The sequence below is a fragment of the Rhamphochromis sp. 'chilingali' genome, assembly GCF_963969265.1.
Source record: "Rhamphochromis sp. 'chilingali' genome assembly, chromosome: 4".
NCBI classification, from domain to species: Eukaryota; Metazoa; Chordata; class Actinopteri; order Cichliformes; family Cichlidae; genus Rhamphochromis; species Rhamphochromis sp. 'chilingali'.
This window is the reverse complement of record NC_137948.1, coordinates 24,803,220-24,822,151: the sequence shown is the minus strand read 5'-3', so window position 1 is coordinate 24,822,151 and position 18,932 is coordinate 24,803,220. Positions and strand designations below refer to the sequence as shown.

Sequence of the window (18,932 nt, the reverse complement as noted above, 5' to 3'; positions counted from 1 at the left end):
CTCCGGGGTCAGACTGTGGATTTCAGAAGTTTGATGTCAAATTTTTGTGTGTTTGCTGGTTGTTTTTTTTTTTTTTTAAATAAAAAAAAGAAATGCGAAACCTAAGCAACAGTTAATACATTTCACAAGTCTATAGAGTATCTAAGCACATTTTAGTCTTCAATTAGATTTATTAGGGTGAGTAACCCTTTACAGTAAGTAACGATCATTTCTGTTAAGTGACACACACACGCACTCACCCAAAACTGCCAGTCCGCCATTCATTTTTATTTATTTTTTTCTATTTGTTATTTTTTTGTTAATTATTTCCCAACTTAATTCGGAAATTGCGAGTTAATGACTCAAAATTTCGAATTAGGTATCCTATTCAACTAGCTAGAGACCCTGTAATTCCAAGGAACTTTGTAAATCGAAAATTTAGTAAAATTTTAAACTTTTGACTTAAATTTCAACTATATTAATTCAAGATAAAAAAAAAAATAGGGATGTTTTCTTGGTGGAAACGTGCCTCAGTTTAAAGCTGCATTATGCCATAAAAATAAATTGTGTATTTTAATTAAAGCTATGTCAGAAAACAAATATTGAAAATTATATTGTGTTAATCAGTAATAGCAATTGTCCCTGACTAATATGGCGACTGTGTTAACGCATCCTTCCAAAGAGATGTGCGGCAAGCGGAAGTGCTGGCGGTCACGTGATCACAGCCGGTTCCGCTTGCAATCGTGGAGTTGTACTACTGCCATCTTCTGGGTTTGATTACATTAGAAACGATCTCGGTCTGTATCATTCATTCTTAATTTCTACATGTTGTTTATCAGTTTATGGGTTAAATTTCTCAATTTATGCAAACGAAGAAGAAGGCACCAGCTAGCAATTTAATATGTAATGAACTCTCACATTGTGTTTTCCTGAGTCCAGAGTTTGTGGTTGTCGAACAAACAGTCCTTATACCCGACCTTTTTCAGTGGAATGTGTGTGTGTTTTTCTATTTTTGTTAAGCCACCTAACACTCACCTATGTATCATTAAATGATAAAAAAAAAAAAAAAAAAACAGCATCTAACTTATTCAACGAACCAGTGTTATAGCTACATGTAATAGACGACTTATTAAAAATACATTTTAAATTGGTTCTCTCCTAAGTTTAGGCACTGTTAGTAACAATACATATTTTTTTCCCATTTCTTTAGCTGAATCTATGAAAAATGGAAAAGGTAAAAGAGTTTGACAGACATTAGAAATAGTATTTTCCATCACTAAGGTGATTCCCAAAGAGCCATTAGCTTAAAACTTGACATATCGTAGCATGGCGTGCAGTGTATTCTTAAAAATAAATAAATAAGGAAAATGAACACGCTGAGGACAAACAAACAAATAAAGCAGCAGGTCTAAAAACATCTGATGAATAGTATCTGAAAGTCATGTTTTTAAGAAACAGGAAACAAATGCAGCTAAGACCTGACACAGGAGAGATGGATGCGGCACATCATATTTCATCCACTGTTTGCCATAGTTTCATCAGAAATGTTGTCAGTGGAAAGCTGGTTGTCGAGAAGCCATTCTTATGAAATAGAAACAAAGGAAATAGGCTCACGTATGCCAAATCACACAAGAACTGGACCGAAAATCAGTGGTAACAAATTTGAAATAATTAGTTCAAACCATCACCAATATGAGGTTGTCAAAAGAGATGTACAACTTTACAGAGAATGGAACAAAAGGCAAAAACATCCAAAGAAGAGCTCTGGATGTCGTTCAAGGAGCCTGGAGAAGACTGGTGAAGACTACTTAAAGAAATAACAAGAAAGCTGCCTAAGAGTTCAGACTGTGTTGAAGAATAAATGTGGTCCTGTCAATTATTGACTTTCAAGGATGCTAGAATTGTACATATTACATTTTTACATATAAACAGCTGTTCCATGTACTTTCTTTTTACACCTCTAATTAAATCTTTGCATTCATTTCCCTACCAAAATATAATGAAATGGGGGGTGGCTCAAGACTTTTGCACATTGCTTTATGCTTGCTAATTTCTATGATGCAAAGCAAATCATGCAATAAAAGGATAAATATTAATACAGTTATTATCTTATGACTTTTAAAATTAGAGTCATCTCGCAACACTGACCTTATTTAAATATTTTTTTTACATGAGATAAGCCATCACTTAGTACTGCAGTCTCAATATCAGTTATTACTTTTCAAATTTCTGTTCACTCAGCAACAGCTTAAATCATCCACATAATCCAGATGGTAATGAAAAAATAAATTATCTGGGATTTCAGTCAAACAGGAGCACCCTTCTCTAATAAAAAAATGTGTCTATAAACTTCCTATATATTTAGATCTCTCCAGGAGAATAAGATCAAAATATTTTCAACTTTTTGTGAAGTCCTTCATCAGAGTTTCCTTGTTACAGGACGTCAGTTTCACTGTTGCGAGCAGTCACGCACACAGTGAATGGGCAAGGTGCTAGTGTCAGTCCGAACCGTCCGTGCAGGGGAGGTGGACGCTTTCCCTCTGGGAGCCTGAATTTGAAGGCCTGCAGTAAGCTGGTGACCGTCAGAAACAGCTCCATCTTTGCCAGCTGTTCACCCATGCATACCCTGCGACCTGAGACACAACAGTGAAATCAAATTTATGGATCAGTGTTTATGTTTCACTCATATGGATCATATAAGTAAGAAGGCATACCAATCCCAAATGGTATGAAGCACTCTTTCCTGAGCAGCTTTCCCTCATTGTCCAAGAAGCGTTCTGGGTTAAAACTGTCTGCATCATCCCACACAGTGGGATCTCTATGGACAGACCACAGGTTGGGCAAAATGACAGTCCCTTTAGGAATAGTGTAGCCTCTAAACTCTGAAAAAGAAAAGAAGAACACTTTGTTTAGAGCTTGGGAATTAGACAAATTTGGCAACAGGCATCTGCTAGGGTGGATCCAGGGTGCTTGAACAGTTATGTGCAGATCTGTATGAAGGTTATGTGGAGATTAAGGGTCACAGTTACTGTTTACCTGTTGTTTGTGAGGCCATGTGAGGAATAGCCAGGGGAACTGCCACAGTCATTCTCTGCACTTCCATAATGGTGGCTTCAGTAAAAGGCAAACTTCCCTTATCAGTCAGAGACGGCACCCGATCTTTGCCCACTACTTCATCAATCTCTGCATGGACCTTGTCTTGAATCAACACAGCAGGAGAAAGGGAGGATTAAGGATGAAGTCCACATCACATCAAACCAGGAAAAAAAACGGTCTTATTAGAACTTGAACTTGAAGTAAAATGCAGCAGTAAATGCATATTTTCATGTGCCAATCTATGTGCACGTGCAACAATTGGAGAAGTGGTTAAATACACAAGGAGGCCAGACATGTTCATGTATTGAAACCAAAAAGCGTCCCAGACGTGGGTTCCCGCAGAAGATTCCCAATTCCCCCCACATAAAAGTTTGTTTGGCAACCTAAAATTTAGTCACAATACTTACATATGTTGCCACTGTCATTTATCAAAATCCACTTGTTTCAAATCAGTGAAATCACACTTAAAGTGGTATTTCTGACACTAAATGTGATTTTCCCAAAACTGCTGTGGAGTCCAAATGAAATGATTTGATTTCACAAACACATGCACTTTGCAAAGGATGGACTTTACTGATTGCTGCCATTTTTACCTTGGATATCAGGGTATATGACCATATAAAGCAGAGTCCACAAAACCGAATTGGTGGTGGTGTCAGTGCCAGCAATGAAGAGGTCTCCTATGATATAAAAGAGATAATCCTCTGTGAAGCTGCTGTCCTCCTCTCTAGCATCTTGCTGGGCCAGCATCTCCATCAAGTACATGTCTGTGAGATCCCTTGGATTGTCGGCATCTAGTGTTGCGCGGTGCTTTGTAATAATCCTCTTAAGAAACACGGTGATGTCTCTTTCCACCTGACGCAACTCTCTGAAAACTCCAAAAGGCAACCAGTAGAGCAGCGGGAAAACGTTGATGAGGACTGCTGGGCTGTTCATGCAGATCTCCAGTCCTCGCGCCATCAGGTCCAGCATGGTGCGGAACTCGCGATCCTCGTGGTGGAAGCGCTGACCCAGGATCAGTGTGCAGATGACGTTTGACACAGCGTTGCCAATTAGTGGACTCGGGTCCACACCAGCGCCACCACACTCCTCATTCAGCCGCAGCAGCTCTGTTTTGATTGTAGCAAGGCCTTCCTTAATGCAAGGCTCTAGACTTAGCTTCCCCAGACCAAAGCTGCGGAGTGTGGTGTGGCAGAACTTGCGCTGCTTTCGCCATACTGACCCGTAAGGTGCAAAGACGATCCCTGGAGTTCAGTTATACCAGGAAAAAAAGGACAGCTTATGTCAGCGTGTATGTCATTGTTATTTTGGCTACTTAACTAGACTCTTAAAATTGTAGAATACCTAAAAACTTACATCTCGTAAGTTATGGAGGAGACTATCAAATCTACTGTTTAGACTGACCCTCAATCCCGCTTGGAGAATTTAATGTGGTAAATAGAGCCTGTTTAAGTTACAGGCTTATCAAGTTCAAATGTGCATTCATGCATATTAATTGTAGATTTGCAGTAAATGCAATATACTTCCAGTGAATCCTAAAGGTTAAAGAGAAACTTCAATTTGAAGACAACTGATCAGCTATATTCTATAATTTTATGAATAAAGCAACTAGCACTCAATCTCACAGTGTGTAATTACTTTTTGTTAGGCATAATGTAATAACACTGAGGGGGAGACATTACAGTTGTGCTCAGAAGTTTACATACACATATGAATGTGACAGTGAGGCTTTCCAACACTGTACCAGCTGTCAAGAAAAACAAACAAAAAACAAAAACTTTTATTACACTAACCAAAGGCAGTGAAACCTCTCTATTCTAACGCTTATCCGATTACTAGATTTTTTATGGGTTATTATTACACGGTTATAGCCTTATTCAACCGATAATCTACAATAACAGTTGCTTAATTTAATACAAGAACTTGCTTACCTTTGCGTTTAGTCAGGATAGTGACGGTAGGGATGTCTGGCCTGTCGGAGAACACCTCCGGATGGTTTGAGAGGGCATCCCTGACCGCTTCATAGCCATTGAGCACCACGATAAGTTGACTCCCTACAAAAAGGCTGTATATGTTACCATAAACTTTAGCCAATTCTGCCAGACCGTCAGTGGGGTTTATGATCCGTTTCCTGAGGATACCAGAGGGTACGAGAAAGCCGCCGAGGTTTCCGACCACTGGCCATGGCTTCGGACCTGGCGGAATGTTTTTATATCTTAAATTCCGCTGTTTTTGATAAAGAGCAACCAGCGCCAACGCGATTATTATTAAAGCCGCAACGTTTGCGTTTAACAGCAAGGAGTCGTTCAGGCCTGAGAGCGAAATCATGACGTCAGCGTTCAAATTAACTCAAAGCTGTTAGTTGATAATACATGTCCAGGACTGAGCACTCGGACACCACGAAGCTGCTATTTATTTGTTTTACAGACAGACGCTCACGCTCTTCCTGTGTTGTTGTGGCAGGCCAAGAACAACGTGGTACCGCTACTGGCTTCCTATTGGCTGACAGTGCTTCCTCCTATTTTGATTGGCGGCCAGCGGTCATTGGCCTTTAGAGCCATTAATTCTGTCTTCCAGGTTTGGCAGTGGCACAATTCTCGGTTTTATCCATTTTGAGGCTTTATTTTTCATTTTATTTTACTTGAAAAAAAAAAGAAAAAAATACTTTTTCACTTTTTTTGGCAAGTAAATCAAATGTATACAAAGAGCTGCGCTGTCAACACTTATATGCAAGGCATCTAGAAAGTAGCTCCAGATAGTCTCATATTTCAGCCATATGCCATAGTGAGTTCAATTTATTTTCCACCTCAAGATTCTACACACACTACCTCATCATGAAAAGTAAAAAAAGTAATTCTTGTAATTCAAATTTATTAAAAAAAATTTTTTTTTTTAAATAAAAACACAACATGTACTTAAGTATTAGCAGCCTACGGAGCCCCGCAGGGGACATGGGAGAAAAAAAATTAGGGAGAAAAAAAAAATTAAGACGGACTTTTGCGAGATCTCGCAAAACTCCAACAATGGCGGCAGCTACTTAGTTGTAATATTACTCTTTCTGGGTCACAAAATACACTTTTAAGATATTTTGAGGCGTGAATGTAGTTGTGTAAACGTCAGATACCTGCTCGGTTTACAAGACAACACATATTTGCAAAAGTGCTCCGATGTTTTTGGAGATCTGACACCCACTAGCTTGAAGCTAACGGGAGGTCGAGACCTACTACAGCCGGGAGGAACACCGCTTTCCCGGCACATCGTGCCTCGACCTCCCGGTCGGCTTCGAGCTGGCGGCCTCCGAAGAATGCGGCTAAAAGTTTTTTTTTTTTTTTTTTTTCCAAAATCTTTATTTAAACATCAGTACAATACAAAATGGAATTAAGCAGTATTACAATAATGGTGATGTACTTACAGAAGAATTGTATGCATAGATAAACAAATACAAGAACAGCATTCAAAAACAACAATAGAAACATGCTAGGGGGGAATGCGGCTAAAAGTCTGTCTTAATTTTTTTTTTCTCCCTAATTTTTTTCTCTCCCATGTCCCCTGCGGGGCTCCGTAGCAGCCTTTGTCTGACAGTAAAATTTTTATTTCTTTTTAATTTTTCATCAGTCAGAAAGTTGAATTTCAAATTTTTCATGTTTGCAAAAACAAGAGAGTTTTTGTTTTTAATGTGGATTTGATTTAATTACCATGTGCCCAGAGGAAGTATTTTCTGTTAACCTGGAGTTTTTAAACAATCTCCTCTGATGAAGTGTTCAGTGAAATAAAAGCAACACTCTTATGCTTTGGTAAGGGTACATTTTAATACAAAGTTACAATGATAAGACTACAGCTGGGATACACAGTCAATGCTACTTAAATTAATACAAAATTAATAATAATAGAGAAAAAAAACCCCAAATATACCTAGACTGATAATGGCAGCTTTGGTACACCTATAGACATTTAACAAACTAAGGCACCTTGTGACTTGAGCACATTAATATCACAATGAGAGAAACCCTGACAAAATGTACATATACCAAATGAAATACTGCAACAAAACTGCAAGTAGGCATCATAAAAACTGTCCATTTATCAAAAGAAATTGACCAGGAGCAAAATCAACTTTATCATTTACGGAAAAAAAAAAAAACCAACTTACAGGACTTGAACTTATAAATAAATCACAGTGACAACAAACAGAGATGGTATGATTATCTTCTTAGACATACTCGTATCTACACATTTGGTATCAATGTTTCTGCCCAGTAGGCAAGACTTTGATGAATGAATACCACCTCGGTGGATTATCGAGCAACACTGCTGCCATATCCGGGTCATATTACTCCTCTCGTGTGCTCTGTACCATGGAGTACTTCTTACAGGGATTCTTCAGGCAGGAAGGAGGCCAGGCTATGGGCCAACTGTATGAACACGGCACTGCGGTCTGGACGTTCCTCTCCAAGAAGTTAAAGAGTGGGTTCCACCAGGTGTTGGTGAGGTAGTTATTGGGTGAGCACTTCAGGGTCTGAAGAGAAGACCGAAAAAAAGTTCACATTAGAGTAACATCATTATGTCACCCAAATGTCTGTGACAGAAGATTGTCTGATGTCTATGAAGCCCGTTTCCGCCACAAAAAAAAAGGATCCATAACTCGAAATTTCAAGTTACTTTCTCGAAATGTTGAGTTATTTTCTCAACATTTCGACTTCTTAACTCGAAATTTCAGGTTATTAACTCAAAATTTTGAGAAAAGTAACTTGAAATTTCCAGTTTAAAATTTATATATATATATATATATATATATATATATATATATATATATATATATATATATATATATATATATATATATATATATATATATATATAAATAATGAATGAAGGACCTGAAGGGAGAAAGCATAATGCTTGAGCCAAACAACAACAATAAATTGTGGTCAGTGTGCCAAGCATATTAATCAATTCCATCAACAGTGCTTAAAATTTGTCCATTAGAGGGTGTAATGTATCATTGTAATGGTGCAATGACATAGAATTACACCCAGATGCTTTTGGCACAGTTTAAAAATACTTGAGGAATTGTAAGCATATATAATAATATATATCATTTCCTATAAACAAAAGCAGTAATAACTAATAGCTCCCCACTGCCCCCCACAACAAAGTGGACCCAGTGCCATTAGGAAAACAGTCCTCCATGCTTGAGGAGTCCTGTGTCTTTTGATCAAACCTGTAAGTTAGCCATGGTGTGGTACCACCAGAACAGACGGGAGGTGATAAAATATGCCACGACCACATCCACACTGTAGTGCTCATGAGCCACCAAGATGCACACCACGCCCACAGCACTCAGGAGCCAGCAAACGAGATGGTACCACCAAAAGGACCGCGGCGAGTCTTCGGGGGAAGCAGGAAAGACAAGATTGCTGTCAGTATTTATTTGTAAAATGTTGTTTTTTCAATTTACTGAAGTCTTATCAAAGATAATGTAGGAAAACATTAGAGAGCCAAGGGTGATGGATAGTATTCGGTTAAAAAGATCTCTCATATTCCGTGAATTTAAAGCAATTAACTTGGGAGAAGCTTTTGTTTTCCTCCCACCAAAGAACATCTTTGCTTCATTTTGCAAGGCTGAATTAACATCATCACACCACAAAGATACAGCATGTTGCATATTTTGCTTACAGTAGAATGAAATAACGGGCCTTTATACCGGAATCACCATATTATCATACACATCCAGAGCCTGAAGAGAGATTACTATTCAGAATAATATACTGAGATGGATGACATGGTAGCTTTTTGTTCATTAGGAAGCAAATTGCAATGGACAAATGCCAAGATACCACTGTTTACATCTAGTATACTGTTGCACCTCCTCACTAATGTCTTTGAATGTAATGATGTTGATCTGCTCTTGCAAAGTGCTGAAAAGTATGGTTGCAGTTTTTTCTTGTGACTTTAATCTCAGAACAGCTTCTTCATTGTCCTGCTAAAATTCTGACTTTATTTATTTTGCTTCCATAAGTAAAATCTTAGTAACAGTAAAAACTAAGACACATGCTATTTTGAAACATTTGACTCCCCCCCCCCCTTTTTTTTTTTGGCCAAACACATTTTTATCAACCTTTAGTTACCAATACAGTACATATCCAGAAATACACGGCTTTAAAATAAAACATATACTGATTGTTTTTGTGGTCAAACTTTTTAATAAAACACTAAAGCAAGCAACAAATCAGCAACTGTCAGTTATATGTAGCCTGTTAGCTCCTGCTAAGAAAGCGCTCTATTTCATAAAAGCTGAATGAGTCCAATGTAGTTCATGTATTATTCATAGAGAAATCCCATAAATTCTCCCACACACGGAAGCAAACAAGCATTACTTTGAGTACTTACACTCCTTAATGAACAAATAGGTGAGCGTGAGCATCACAGTGTGCCCACTGTAAAGAAAGTCTCCACACAGGAGATGGGAGTTTGTAATGGAAAGCCCTCCACCTGAAATCAGCCGCAGGACTCGTTGAATTTTCGCATGGGCGTCTCCGTGAAGCTGATGATGTAACGAGAGAGATAAACACAGGATCAGAGGTAATATTGAGACAGAGGAATTATTTTCACTACAGAATAAATGTGAAATGGAAAAATAAGCTAATCTTCACATTTGAGAACCTAGAAAAAGAGAGTTATTATTAGTATTAATATATGTTCACCATTCACTATGTTAGGTACACATGTTAAATTCCTCATTAACACCCATGTATAATCTTCTAATCAAATAGAGGCAACCCAGTGCATTTAGACATGTATACATGATTAAGATAACCTGCTGAAGTTCAAACTGAGCATCAGAATAGGGAAGAAAGGTGATTAAATGATATGGTTGATAGGACCAAATGGCATGGTCTGAGTATTTTAGAAATTTCTGACCCACTGGAACTTTTCCACACAACTATCTATAGGATTTTTTTGAAAATGCCTTGTTGATGCCAGGGGTCAGAGAAGAATGACCAGACTGCTTCTAGCTAATAGCAACTTAAATAACCGCCTTCTACAACCAAAGACTGCAAATGAGCATCTCCGAATGCGCTACAACTTCATTGGCTACTGCACTAAAGACCATTGTTCTCGTAGTGCTGTAGATCATCCTGTTCGTAACAACAGGAAACTGAGACTACGGAAGATTGGAAAAATCTTGCCTGGTCTGTAAGTCTAAATTTCTCAGACAGTTAGTTCAGAATTTGGCGTTTAAACTGATCTCTTGAACGTGATAGTGAGTTCACTACACTCAACCATGCTCCACAGTCACCAGATCTCAATCCAGCAGAGTACCTTTGGGATGTGGTGGGACACAAGATTCACAAATCTGCAGCATCTGTGTGAGGTTATCTAGTCCATGTGGATGAAAAATTGTGAGAAATGTTTCCAGTTGAATATGTGCCTCGAAGAGCTAAGCCCGTTCTAAAGGCAAAACAGGGTCCAACCTGATCCTAGCTAGGTGTACCCAACAAAGTTAACAATGAGTGTATATTTTCTGATAGATAAAATATTGGATAAATTCTCCAAAAAAAGCTGAAAATGTAAATAGTTAAAAGTTGAAATGTAAAAAGTTGGTTTTTATATTATGTGATATATTTTTTACATTTTATGTGGAGTGAATAAATAGAAGTATATTTACGGTGGCCCCTAGAGACAAAGCACATACAAACTCCAAAACACGTACGAACTCCAAAACACGTAAAAACTCCAAAACACGTAAAAACTCCGAAGCACGTAAAAACTCCAAAACACGTACAAAACACAACAGAAGTGCTCCACGATGCTAATCGCAGTGTTGAGCTTTTGTTACCTAGTGGCTACACAAGCCAGGAAGTACCAACAACCACACCTAAATAAATGTAAATGTAAATTAGATTTTTCTGTTAGACCTGCTGCTCAAATTATGCAGGATGTTTCCCTTCCTAAAGACAGCTGACAGCTTTGACCCTCAATCCACAACATTCCCAATTCTTAGGAAAAGAACAACTACTAAATTGTCTAACCTGCAAACCTTTTTGCAGTATCCAACCAAAACAACTGCCAGGAGCAGATGTTTTTGTTCAGACACTAATGCACCTCAGTATTGTTGATGTCTCAAGGCAATAAAAACCTAAAATGACTTCTTTTTTTTATAGCTGCTTTTCCAGAGTGGCTGTGCAAGACAACTAGTCCCAGAGTGCATCAGAGTGCACAGGCGAGAAATGACGAGTAACACTCTGATGCTTGCATGCTTCTTACCTTCGGAGCGCAGGTCATGTGCATGCCAGGTACAGGCAAGGTGGTAATATACATAGTGACACAGCGGTATAAATACAGGGTGCCAATGAGGAAGAAGAACCGTCTACATGCTATTGACCTACAAGAAGAGAGTGTGACACAGAGGTATAAATGATGGCGTCTGCCTGATACATACAGTTTTTACAGTCACTGGTATTAATTGTGAAAAGGTAAACTTCTTTGATAAAAAATGAAAAATCTATCAAAGTATACAAAATGCTAATGACTGGAGGCAATTTAACTCCGTATGATCAATCAACGCATCAAATATGATAGCTCCTGTTCAGCCAATTGAACTGAGGTTAAGCCGTGACGGTAAAACTTGTGATTTTACTTGCACTGTCAATTTAATTATGTCTTAGTTCCCACAAGTAATTTCATGTAGAAGACTACATGATGTAAATTCATCATTTTTCAGCTGGATTAAAATGATTATAGCCTGGTACTTAGCCTGTACTCAGTTTTAAATCACAAAGACTGCTTTCTAAATGAACAGCCATACAAGAGGAAACTCCAGTGTTGAAACGGCCGGAAAATGATTTTGATTTGATCAGAAGGCTCAGTAATCTGATGAACTTCCTGAGTTCATCACACATGCAGACGCGCAGATCACTGACAAGTTTCAAGGGTTGGTTGTCACATACAGTATACACAGCAATTGTGAACAAATTGAAAAGAGAAAACAAATAAAAGAAAACAACATACAGTTAATGCTGTTGGTTCTTACTTGTATCTAAAGAAGAACAGCTGTATCAACCAAATGGTCAGCAGCACCATCCCATTGATCTCTGTTACTGTAAATGCCCACTTGACTCTGTCAACATAGTCAAAGAACTTATCAGGGAGGGGCGGGCTGCTTTCTTTGGGTGGAACCCTCTCGTGGACCACTGTGATTACAACTGTTGTCAGGACCAAATTAAAACCAGCATAAAAGAAAGCGATTATTGTCTTCCACCACTCCATAGGCAGACGATTGACCTTGGACTCCGGCAGGGAGATCTTCACGTAATCATTATGCCTGCCTATGCCTTTCCGAAAGCTCCTCTTTGTATCCTCTCCACCCGCTGCATGGACGGGGCAAGTTTTACCGCCGTTGGGCACCGCGGCACCCTCCATTCCTGGGTTCGTATTATCAGCGGCTGAGTCTCTCGCATCCACGAGCTCCTGTGATGCCATGGGTGCCTGCACTGTCCATGCACAGACAATGTGGCTCTGGGCTGAGGCTTTATAGCTGTGATGAGAGAAAACAAAAGGATTACACTGACAAGCGGTTAGGTTCGGAAAGCGTGTGCAACTGTCATTTGTACAAGACAGAAAAGTACAAACAAGTAACGAGAGCTGGAAAACACTCGGGTTTACGTTTATTTTTGCTCTTCCTTATTTTAGGAGTAATCAATGAAGACATGAATGTTTTATTGACACAAAGTCTTGGATTCCACTGGATAAAACGTCCATTTTAATCTTAAAAAGCTATTTTGGAGTTTGTGACACAAAGCCAAATGTGGTTGTATGAGTTAATGCTGCGAGTTATACTTTCCATTTATTGGACATTCACCAGAAGCACTCAGGCAGTTTTCTGTTTGGACATTCAATCATCCTTTTTTTTTTTAGTACTTCTAAAGTCTTTCCATTACACTGCTGTAGATTTTTTTTTTTCTCAGCGAGCAACTGCTATGGTCATTCCAGTCAGTGTATGGTCAAACATTACCTTGTTGTTTGCAAAACTGGAGAAGAGTTAGTGAAGTGTTTGTTGTTGGGCTATTTTCACTTAATGACTGTGAGAGTACACTACAGCACTGATCATTTTCATCCTTTGACATCCAAAAGGTAACAGCTCCTTTAATGGACGTGGAGGTTATTGCAATCAGCCCTGAAATGCATCACAATAAAAGTCATCTGGGATACATACATGATGTTATGTTTACTTAGAAACCTATCAGTAGGATAAAACATGGGATAGAAATAGAGCGTGGCTGGATACAGGAGGCCTACCCAAAGTATCAGTTTCCTCGGATCAATTTTGAGGAAAACATTACTGCTGGAGAGAAAGCATTAGAGCAGAATGCCCTCTGACTAACCCACACAGGATTCAGTCTGTGTTATGTAACTGATGGAGGTCTGAAGAACACAAAGTCTAACAGGCTTTAATGGTTTATAATAAAGGGTTATAGTGGGATTTAACAGTTGGAGGTTGGGGGGACCCTAAATTCTGGTGTTGCTGTGCAGCACAAATAAGTCACATAAAAATCTGTATTATGAGCTCCAGTAGATTTGTGATCTTCATGGACAGGCTTTGGTCAGCTCACCTGCTACTGGTGATTCTAAGCTTTACTTCTCTTTGTGGATTTAGCCAACTGGATGCTGCTCTATAAAAGCAGATGTTACCTGACCTATCACAGCTGCTTTCCAGCCCTTAGCTGGTGTAAAGCTAGCATAAATGTGGAATTTGGCAAGTCCCAGTAAAGAACATCATTTTCTTACATTCAAAGGATTAAAGTGCTGCTAGAAGTAAGCTCTATTAAAACAAAGCATCCAAATTGAAAGTTTAAACACAGTTATTCACTTACAGCTAAATTTACTGTCATTTCAGTGGTTAACTGGAACATAAAACAGCATGTCTTGAAAAAACTTTCACCCTCTGGAAGTCACATTTTTCCACCATCTTTGGTTCTTAAAAAATGATCCCATATATTTCAGCTTGGAATTCTTTCAGTTCCGTCTCTTTCTCCCTCACAATATTTCGGCTGCTACCCAGGACCTAAGATAGCAGCGTCCACAAATACAAGAGTCCAGAGTCCATCACAGTTATGCAAACTACCGAGTTTAGTCTGTGGTCATCGTCCTGGATTAACATTAAATGTGTTTTTAATCATTTAACGGCATTTTTCACTTTTAAATAACCAAGTCACATTAGCGACACGCGATGTATGAATTCACCGTCTGATTGAAGCCAGAATGTCAAAGACACTGACTCATCTGGCTCACGATCTGTCACACTTCACATGATATTGTAATGTGTGAAGTACAGAAAGGAAGTTATAAGTTTCATTGTCTTTGGCTGGTTGTACTGCACAAACTAATGATGATTAAAAGTTGCTGAGAGGTCAAGGAGACTCGATCATCGCTCCTGCGGATGGGTAAACTATATTGAACTTTACATGTAAAGTTAATTATCCACAGTAGTACTATAATTTCCCCCAATCAGTCATTACCTCCCTTGTCCTCTCTTTCTTGCATTTATTTTCTAAGTAAAGTGAGCTCTACCTTTAGCCTTTAGCCTGTCTGGTAATATTCACTAAACACTGCACTAAAAATAACCTGCAACTTTATAATTTTTTGTTTTATTTATTTAATTTTATTTTTCTCCTTGTTACTATGTGGAGTGGTATATTCTGATTGTAAATTTGTTGTTTGGTTTGGGTTAGGACCGGAGAGAAATGTTAATATTAGTTTGTTCCCTGATTTTTGGTGCCCACTTGTAATATAAGTTGGATTGTAGATAGGGGGCAGGGTTTAATAAGAATATTTTCTTCTTCCTGCTCCTTTTCACACATGGTTGTAGTGCTTTGTTGATAGAAAGTGTGGTTGGTTTGTTTGATCTGTTGTACCAAGTGTGAAATAAATAAATAAATAAATGAAAAATGAAAATGAAATGAAATGAAAATGTAGACTCTGGACAAGGTCAACACAACAAAGCAAACATTATAAGACCATCGTAATGTTAGTGACAAGGCTTTATGTATCTTTTGGTTTGGTATAATGCAAGACGTGATTCACTGTATCATTTAGAGGCAGTGTGGTTGAGCACAAACCCTAAGGAACTATTCATTCATTCTAGTTTAAAGCAGTCTCAGGTGTCAATAAACAACAATGTAAACACATATTAAATGCTGTTGTTGTTGTTATTTGTTTGTTTGTTTGTTATAAGAATGAAAGGGGGGCTGTTATCTGTGACACATGTTTTTATGTGGTTTTCTGTTTCCTAGACGATTGCACTATATACACTGCACACGGGTGTCAGCGGACCCGTTTTCCTGTCCCCTTCCCTCCCCAGTGTGCCAACGACAGTATTTTCCCACTGGCCAGAGCACCAGAACACTCATGGGATGGGTGGTGATGGAAACCTGGCATCAAAAAACTATTCCACATGGTCACAAGCCATGATGGATAACTTGGCCGCCAGTACTCACCCAAGCTATTTCAAGACAAGTCACTCAGTTGTCTCAAAGGCTGTATTTTACTCCAGGGGAACCAGGCTTTCAACTCCATTTTGGGCCCGTCATAATGATATGCTTGCCTTGTTGTCCAATCATTTCTGTCTGTGCATCATGTAGCTAGCCTTCAATAAAGGAAAGCGGCGGCCCTGCCTTGTAGGAAGGGACGAGACCAGGGAGTTAACTTTATGTTATGAAGTTACTAAAACGCTTCTCTGTGTTCAGAAGTAAAGCATTTCTGGAGTTTTAGCTTTACTGTTTCGGGACATGAACACAAAAATGTGTTAAAGAAGTATCTCATATAGTTGAGATTTTGTAATAATCTGTGTGTAGTAGTAATCTATGATAAAAAAGAAATGTCCAGATAGGCTTGCAATGATGGGAAAAAAAGCTAATCATTCACACGGGGGTATCTACAGCAAACTCTACATATTTTATTTGTTTTTATTTTTATACCAGTTTCCCTTATTGATGAAACTCCCAAGGTATTTGCTGATGTATAATGGAAACAAAAACAACAATAATGACACTGCAACAATAATTAATATTAATATAAGTTAGTACTGGTAGCTGGAATAGCAATAATTCATTGCTCTTTAAAAAGAGTAGAAATACTACAGACTCAGAGTAAAAATTCAATACTGGAAGTAAAAGAAATACTGCCTTCAACATCGTGCCTAGATAAAACCAGATAAATATTATGAGCAAACGGAATTAATGTTTAAATACTCTTTAAGTATTTACTCACTCTCATATCTCAAGTCTTTGCTGTTCCAGATAAATGGTCCCAAATTGTTAATTATTAATATTAATATTTATCTGATTGTAAGTATTGATGCATTAATGGGTAACTGGGCTTCTTCAGCCTCAGAAGTACCTGTGCCCCCAAACAAACTCGCTTTGCAACGGTCAATATACAAATTCATAATGTGTGAAGTAACAAAATGTGTGACATAAACTCTTATTAGCTAAATTAATTTAACTAAAAATAATAAAGTAAAAATAACTGAGTTCTCTGTTGCTGAAATGTGTAACATCAAGTAAGAGAGAATAAGTAAAGTAAATGTCAAATGGGTTCAGATAGGGTAGATAGACACCCTCTCTACTTCTTAAACTAGCCTTTAAAAAGTCTTGACAAAGTTTATAGTTTAGTCTGGATCAGGTGACCCTGAACCATCCCTTAGTTGTGCTCTTACAGGGTAAGACTGCTGGGGGACTTCCAATGATGTGCTGAACATTTCTTCTCCTCTTTTTTCTCTCTTCCCCCTCAGCCTGTCACAGCAGATTGCTGCACCTCTCTGAGTTTGCTTCTGCTAAAAAGGAGTTCTTCCTCCCCACCATTGCTGACTGCTTACTCACAGGGGAATGTAGGGATTTTACTTTATAGTACAAAAAACTTTAAGATGACTGTTGTTGGGAAGTAAGAGAAATACAATCAAAATGAAGGGAAAATGAAAGTTTGTAAAAATGTAAGAAAGCTTCTTTAGAATAAACGATGTTATTGTAAACTATTAGTTATTAACAACATGTACATATCTATCTATAGATGATAGATGTGCGAATCATCAGAGACCCGGCGCTACAGTATTTAATATTTACAATACTTCACTCATGATATCTTATTACTGCCATTTGTTTTTAAATTTTGCAATATGCGGAGCATAGCAATAACCTATATTGCGATTTATCACCTTTTGTCAACTGCAAATAACGTCCTTAAAGCTAAGCTTTGACAGTATTTACTTTATCCAATAAGATAAATATTGTGATACTATGCTGTATCTCTCTCCCTGACTCCTAGTAAACATGGTATCCCAATAATGTTAATCACAGAGCAAATGTTTGAAACATTTCTGTCCTGTAATAGATCTCACGACTACTAAACAGCACTAGTTTAACATCTCAGTTTGCTCACCGAGACACGTAAGTATTAATTTCTTACTAACAGAACAAGCCATTGTTGTTTTACTTCTGGTATAACACATCCTATTCCACAGAGCACATGTAAAAATAGCCTCAGAGTACTTTTCTGGCTTGCCTGGCCACATTTGGGGTGGATTCTGGCAGTAATGTCAGGTTTGGGACTGGGTGTCTCCCAAGCTTCCCATATATATATAAGAGGGTGGCAGTCTGTCACATGTGATGTGTGCGGCACAGCTGGTTTTTGAAGTTTACTTTTGGGGTGTAGCACAGTGGCCCCACACACAGTTTGAAACACTAGGTTAAAACACAAGGCTACTGGGTGGGGCAACAGGTCATTACACGTCCTGTAATTAAGCCTTGTCGTTTCAAGTCAAAGCTAATGCAACTTGGAACAGAGAAGTGAATTATTAAAAATAGAATTAAAGCAAGGCCAAGGGTGCAAGGAGGCCAAAACTACTTTGTATACTTCAAAAATAGGCCGCCTAATTTGCATTGTGTGGACTTGGTTTTTTCACTGCAGCCTATGTCACCTGATGTTTCATCGTCATATAAAAGCGAAGCCTTCCAGCTCATGCAAAACGATCTACGGAAAATAACTTTTTGCATCAATATATGCAAATAAATGAAACCTATACTATATACAACATCAGAGACAGTCCACGTACGTTTACTAGGAGTCATACCTACAGTACATTTCTAAAGCTGTAAACAAGAAAAGGGGGAAAAGTTAAATGTCATCACTAAAGCAATATTCATTTATTCCAACACCACATAGCTTGTTAACATCACAATTACTGTAGCCTTTTAAACACATCTAAGCCAGCATATAGGCTAACGATGAGAATGCGATCTCTCTGTATTTAGATTCACATGTTGCACAGTTCATAGCATCATACCTGCCTTGCTCGGGCCTCTTCCCGGAGTTGCAGTTCCTTAAATCCCCGTTGCTGTCTGCTCGCCGCTCCTCTCGGTCTGGTCTGTTACATTACGCCACAGAGCCGCTCGCTTTTGAGGGAGCGCTCCTCCCTGATGCTGCGCGTATTTCTCACACTGATTCAGCCTCAGTAAGCAGCTTCCTGCCCAGCATCCCCTTCAAATCACACCAGCAGTCCTATAATCAGCGTACGCACCACCCTGTAGCTGATTGCAACTGCAAATAGCTGTTCTATTTTTATTAAGTTTACCTTTTTAATTACAAACCCCTCTTTTTTTCCAGTTGCCAGCGCTGTTATTTGTATAATTACACACATGACCAGGTTGGTAATAATAACCTACAGATTTTATTTTATTTTTTTAAACATAAATATTTGAAATGACTCCTCGAAAACATCTATTTACTTTTATTTATTTATTTTTACATTGTTTTTTTTTTTTAAATGTATTTTCACACTTGCAGGTTGCGGATCAGTTACG

At 38.4% G+C, this 18,932-nt stretch overlaps 2 protein-coding genes across 3 annotated transcripts; both read right to left on the bottom strand.

Moving 5' to 3' along the window:
• Nucleotides 1-782: 782 nt before the first annotated feature.
• cyp2u1 (cytochrome P450, family 2, subfamily U, polypeptide 1) lies at nucleotides 783-5,526 on the bottom strand. The gene is made up of 5 exons (XM_080881217.1): nucleotides 5,007-5,526; nucleotides 3,669-4,319; nucleotides 3,016-3,177; nucleotides 2,694-2,861; nucleotides 783-2,612 (listed from the first exon to the last, which is right to left on the bottom strand). The coding sequence occupies exons 1-5, from the start codon at nucleotides 5,401-5,403 to the stop codon at nucleotides 2,413-2,415; spliced, it is 1,578 nt and encodes a 525-aa protein (XP_080737343.1). The 5' UTR covers nucleotides 5,404-5,526; the 3' UTR covers nucleotides 783-2,412.
• A 1,176-nt stretch (nucleotides 5,527-6,702) lies between these two features.
• sgms2a (sphingomyelin synthase 2a) lies at nucleotides 6,703-18,544 on the bottom strand. Of its 2 annotated transcripts, none has more exons than XM_080880242.1 (6): nucleotides 18,420-18,544; nucleotides 12,110-12,613; nucleotides 11,344-11,461; nucleotides 9,466-9,619; nucleotides 8,297-8,463; nucleotides 6,703-7,591 (listed from the first exon to the last, which is right to left on the bottom strand). In XM_080880242.1, exons 2-6 carry the CDS (start codon nucleotides 12,556-12,558, stop codon nucleotides 7,406-7,408), a joined length of 1,074 nt encoding a protein of 357 aa, XP_080736368.1. In that variant the 5' UTR covers nucleotides 12,559-12,613; nucleotides 18,420-18,544; the 3' UTR covers nucleotides 6,703-7,405. The 2 variants fall into 2 exon arrangements, with proteins under 2 accessions (XP_080736368.1, XP_080736367.1); XM_080880241.1 differs by having other exon boundaries at nucleotides 18,416-18,524.
• Between the last annotated feature and the right edge of the window lie 388 nt (nucleotides 18,545-18,932).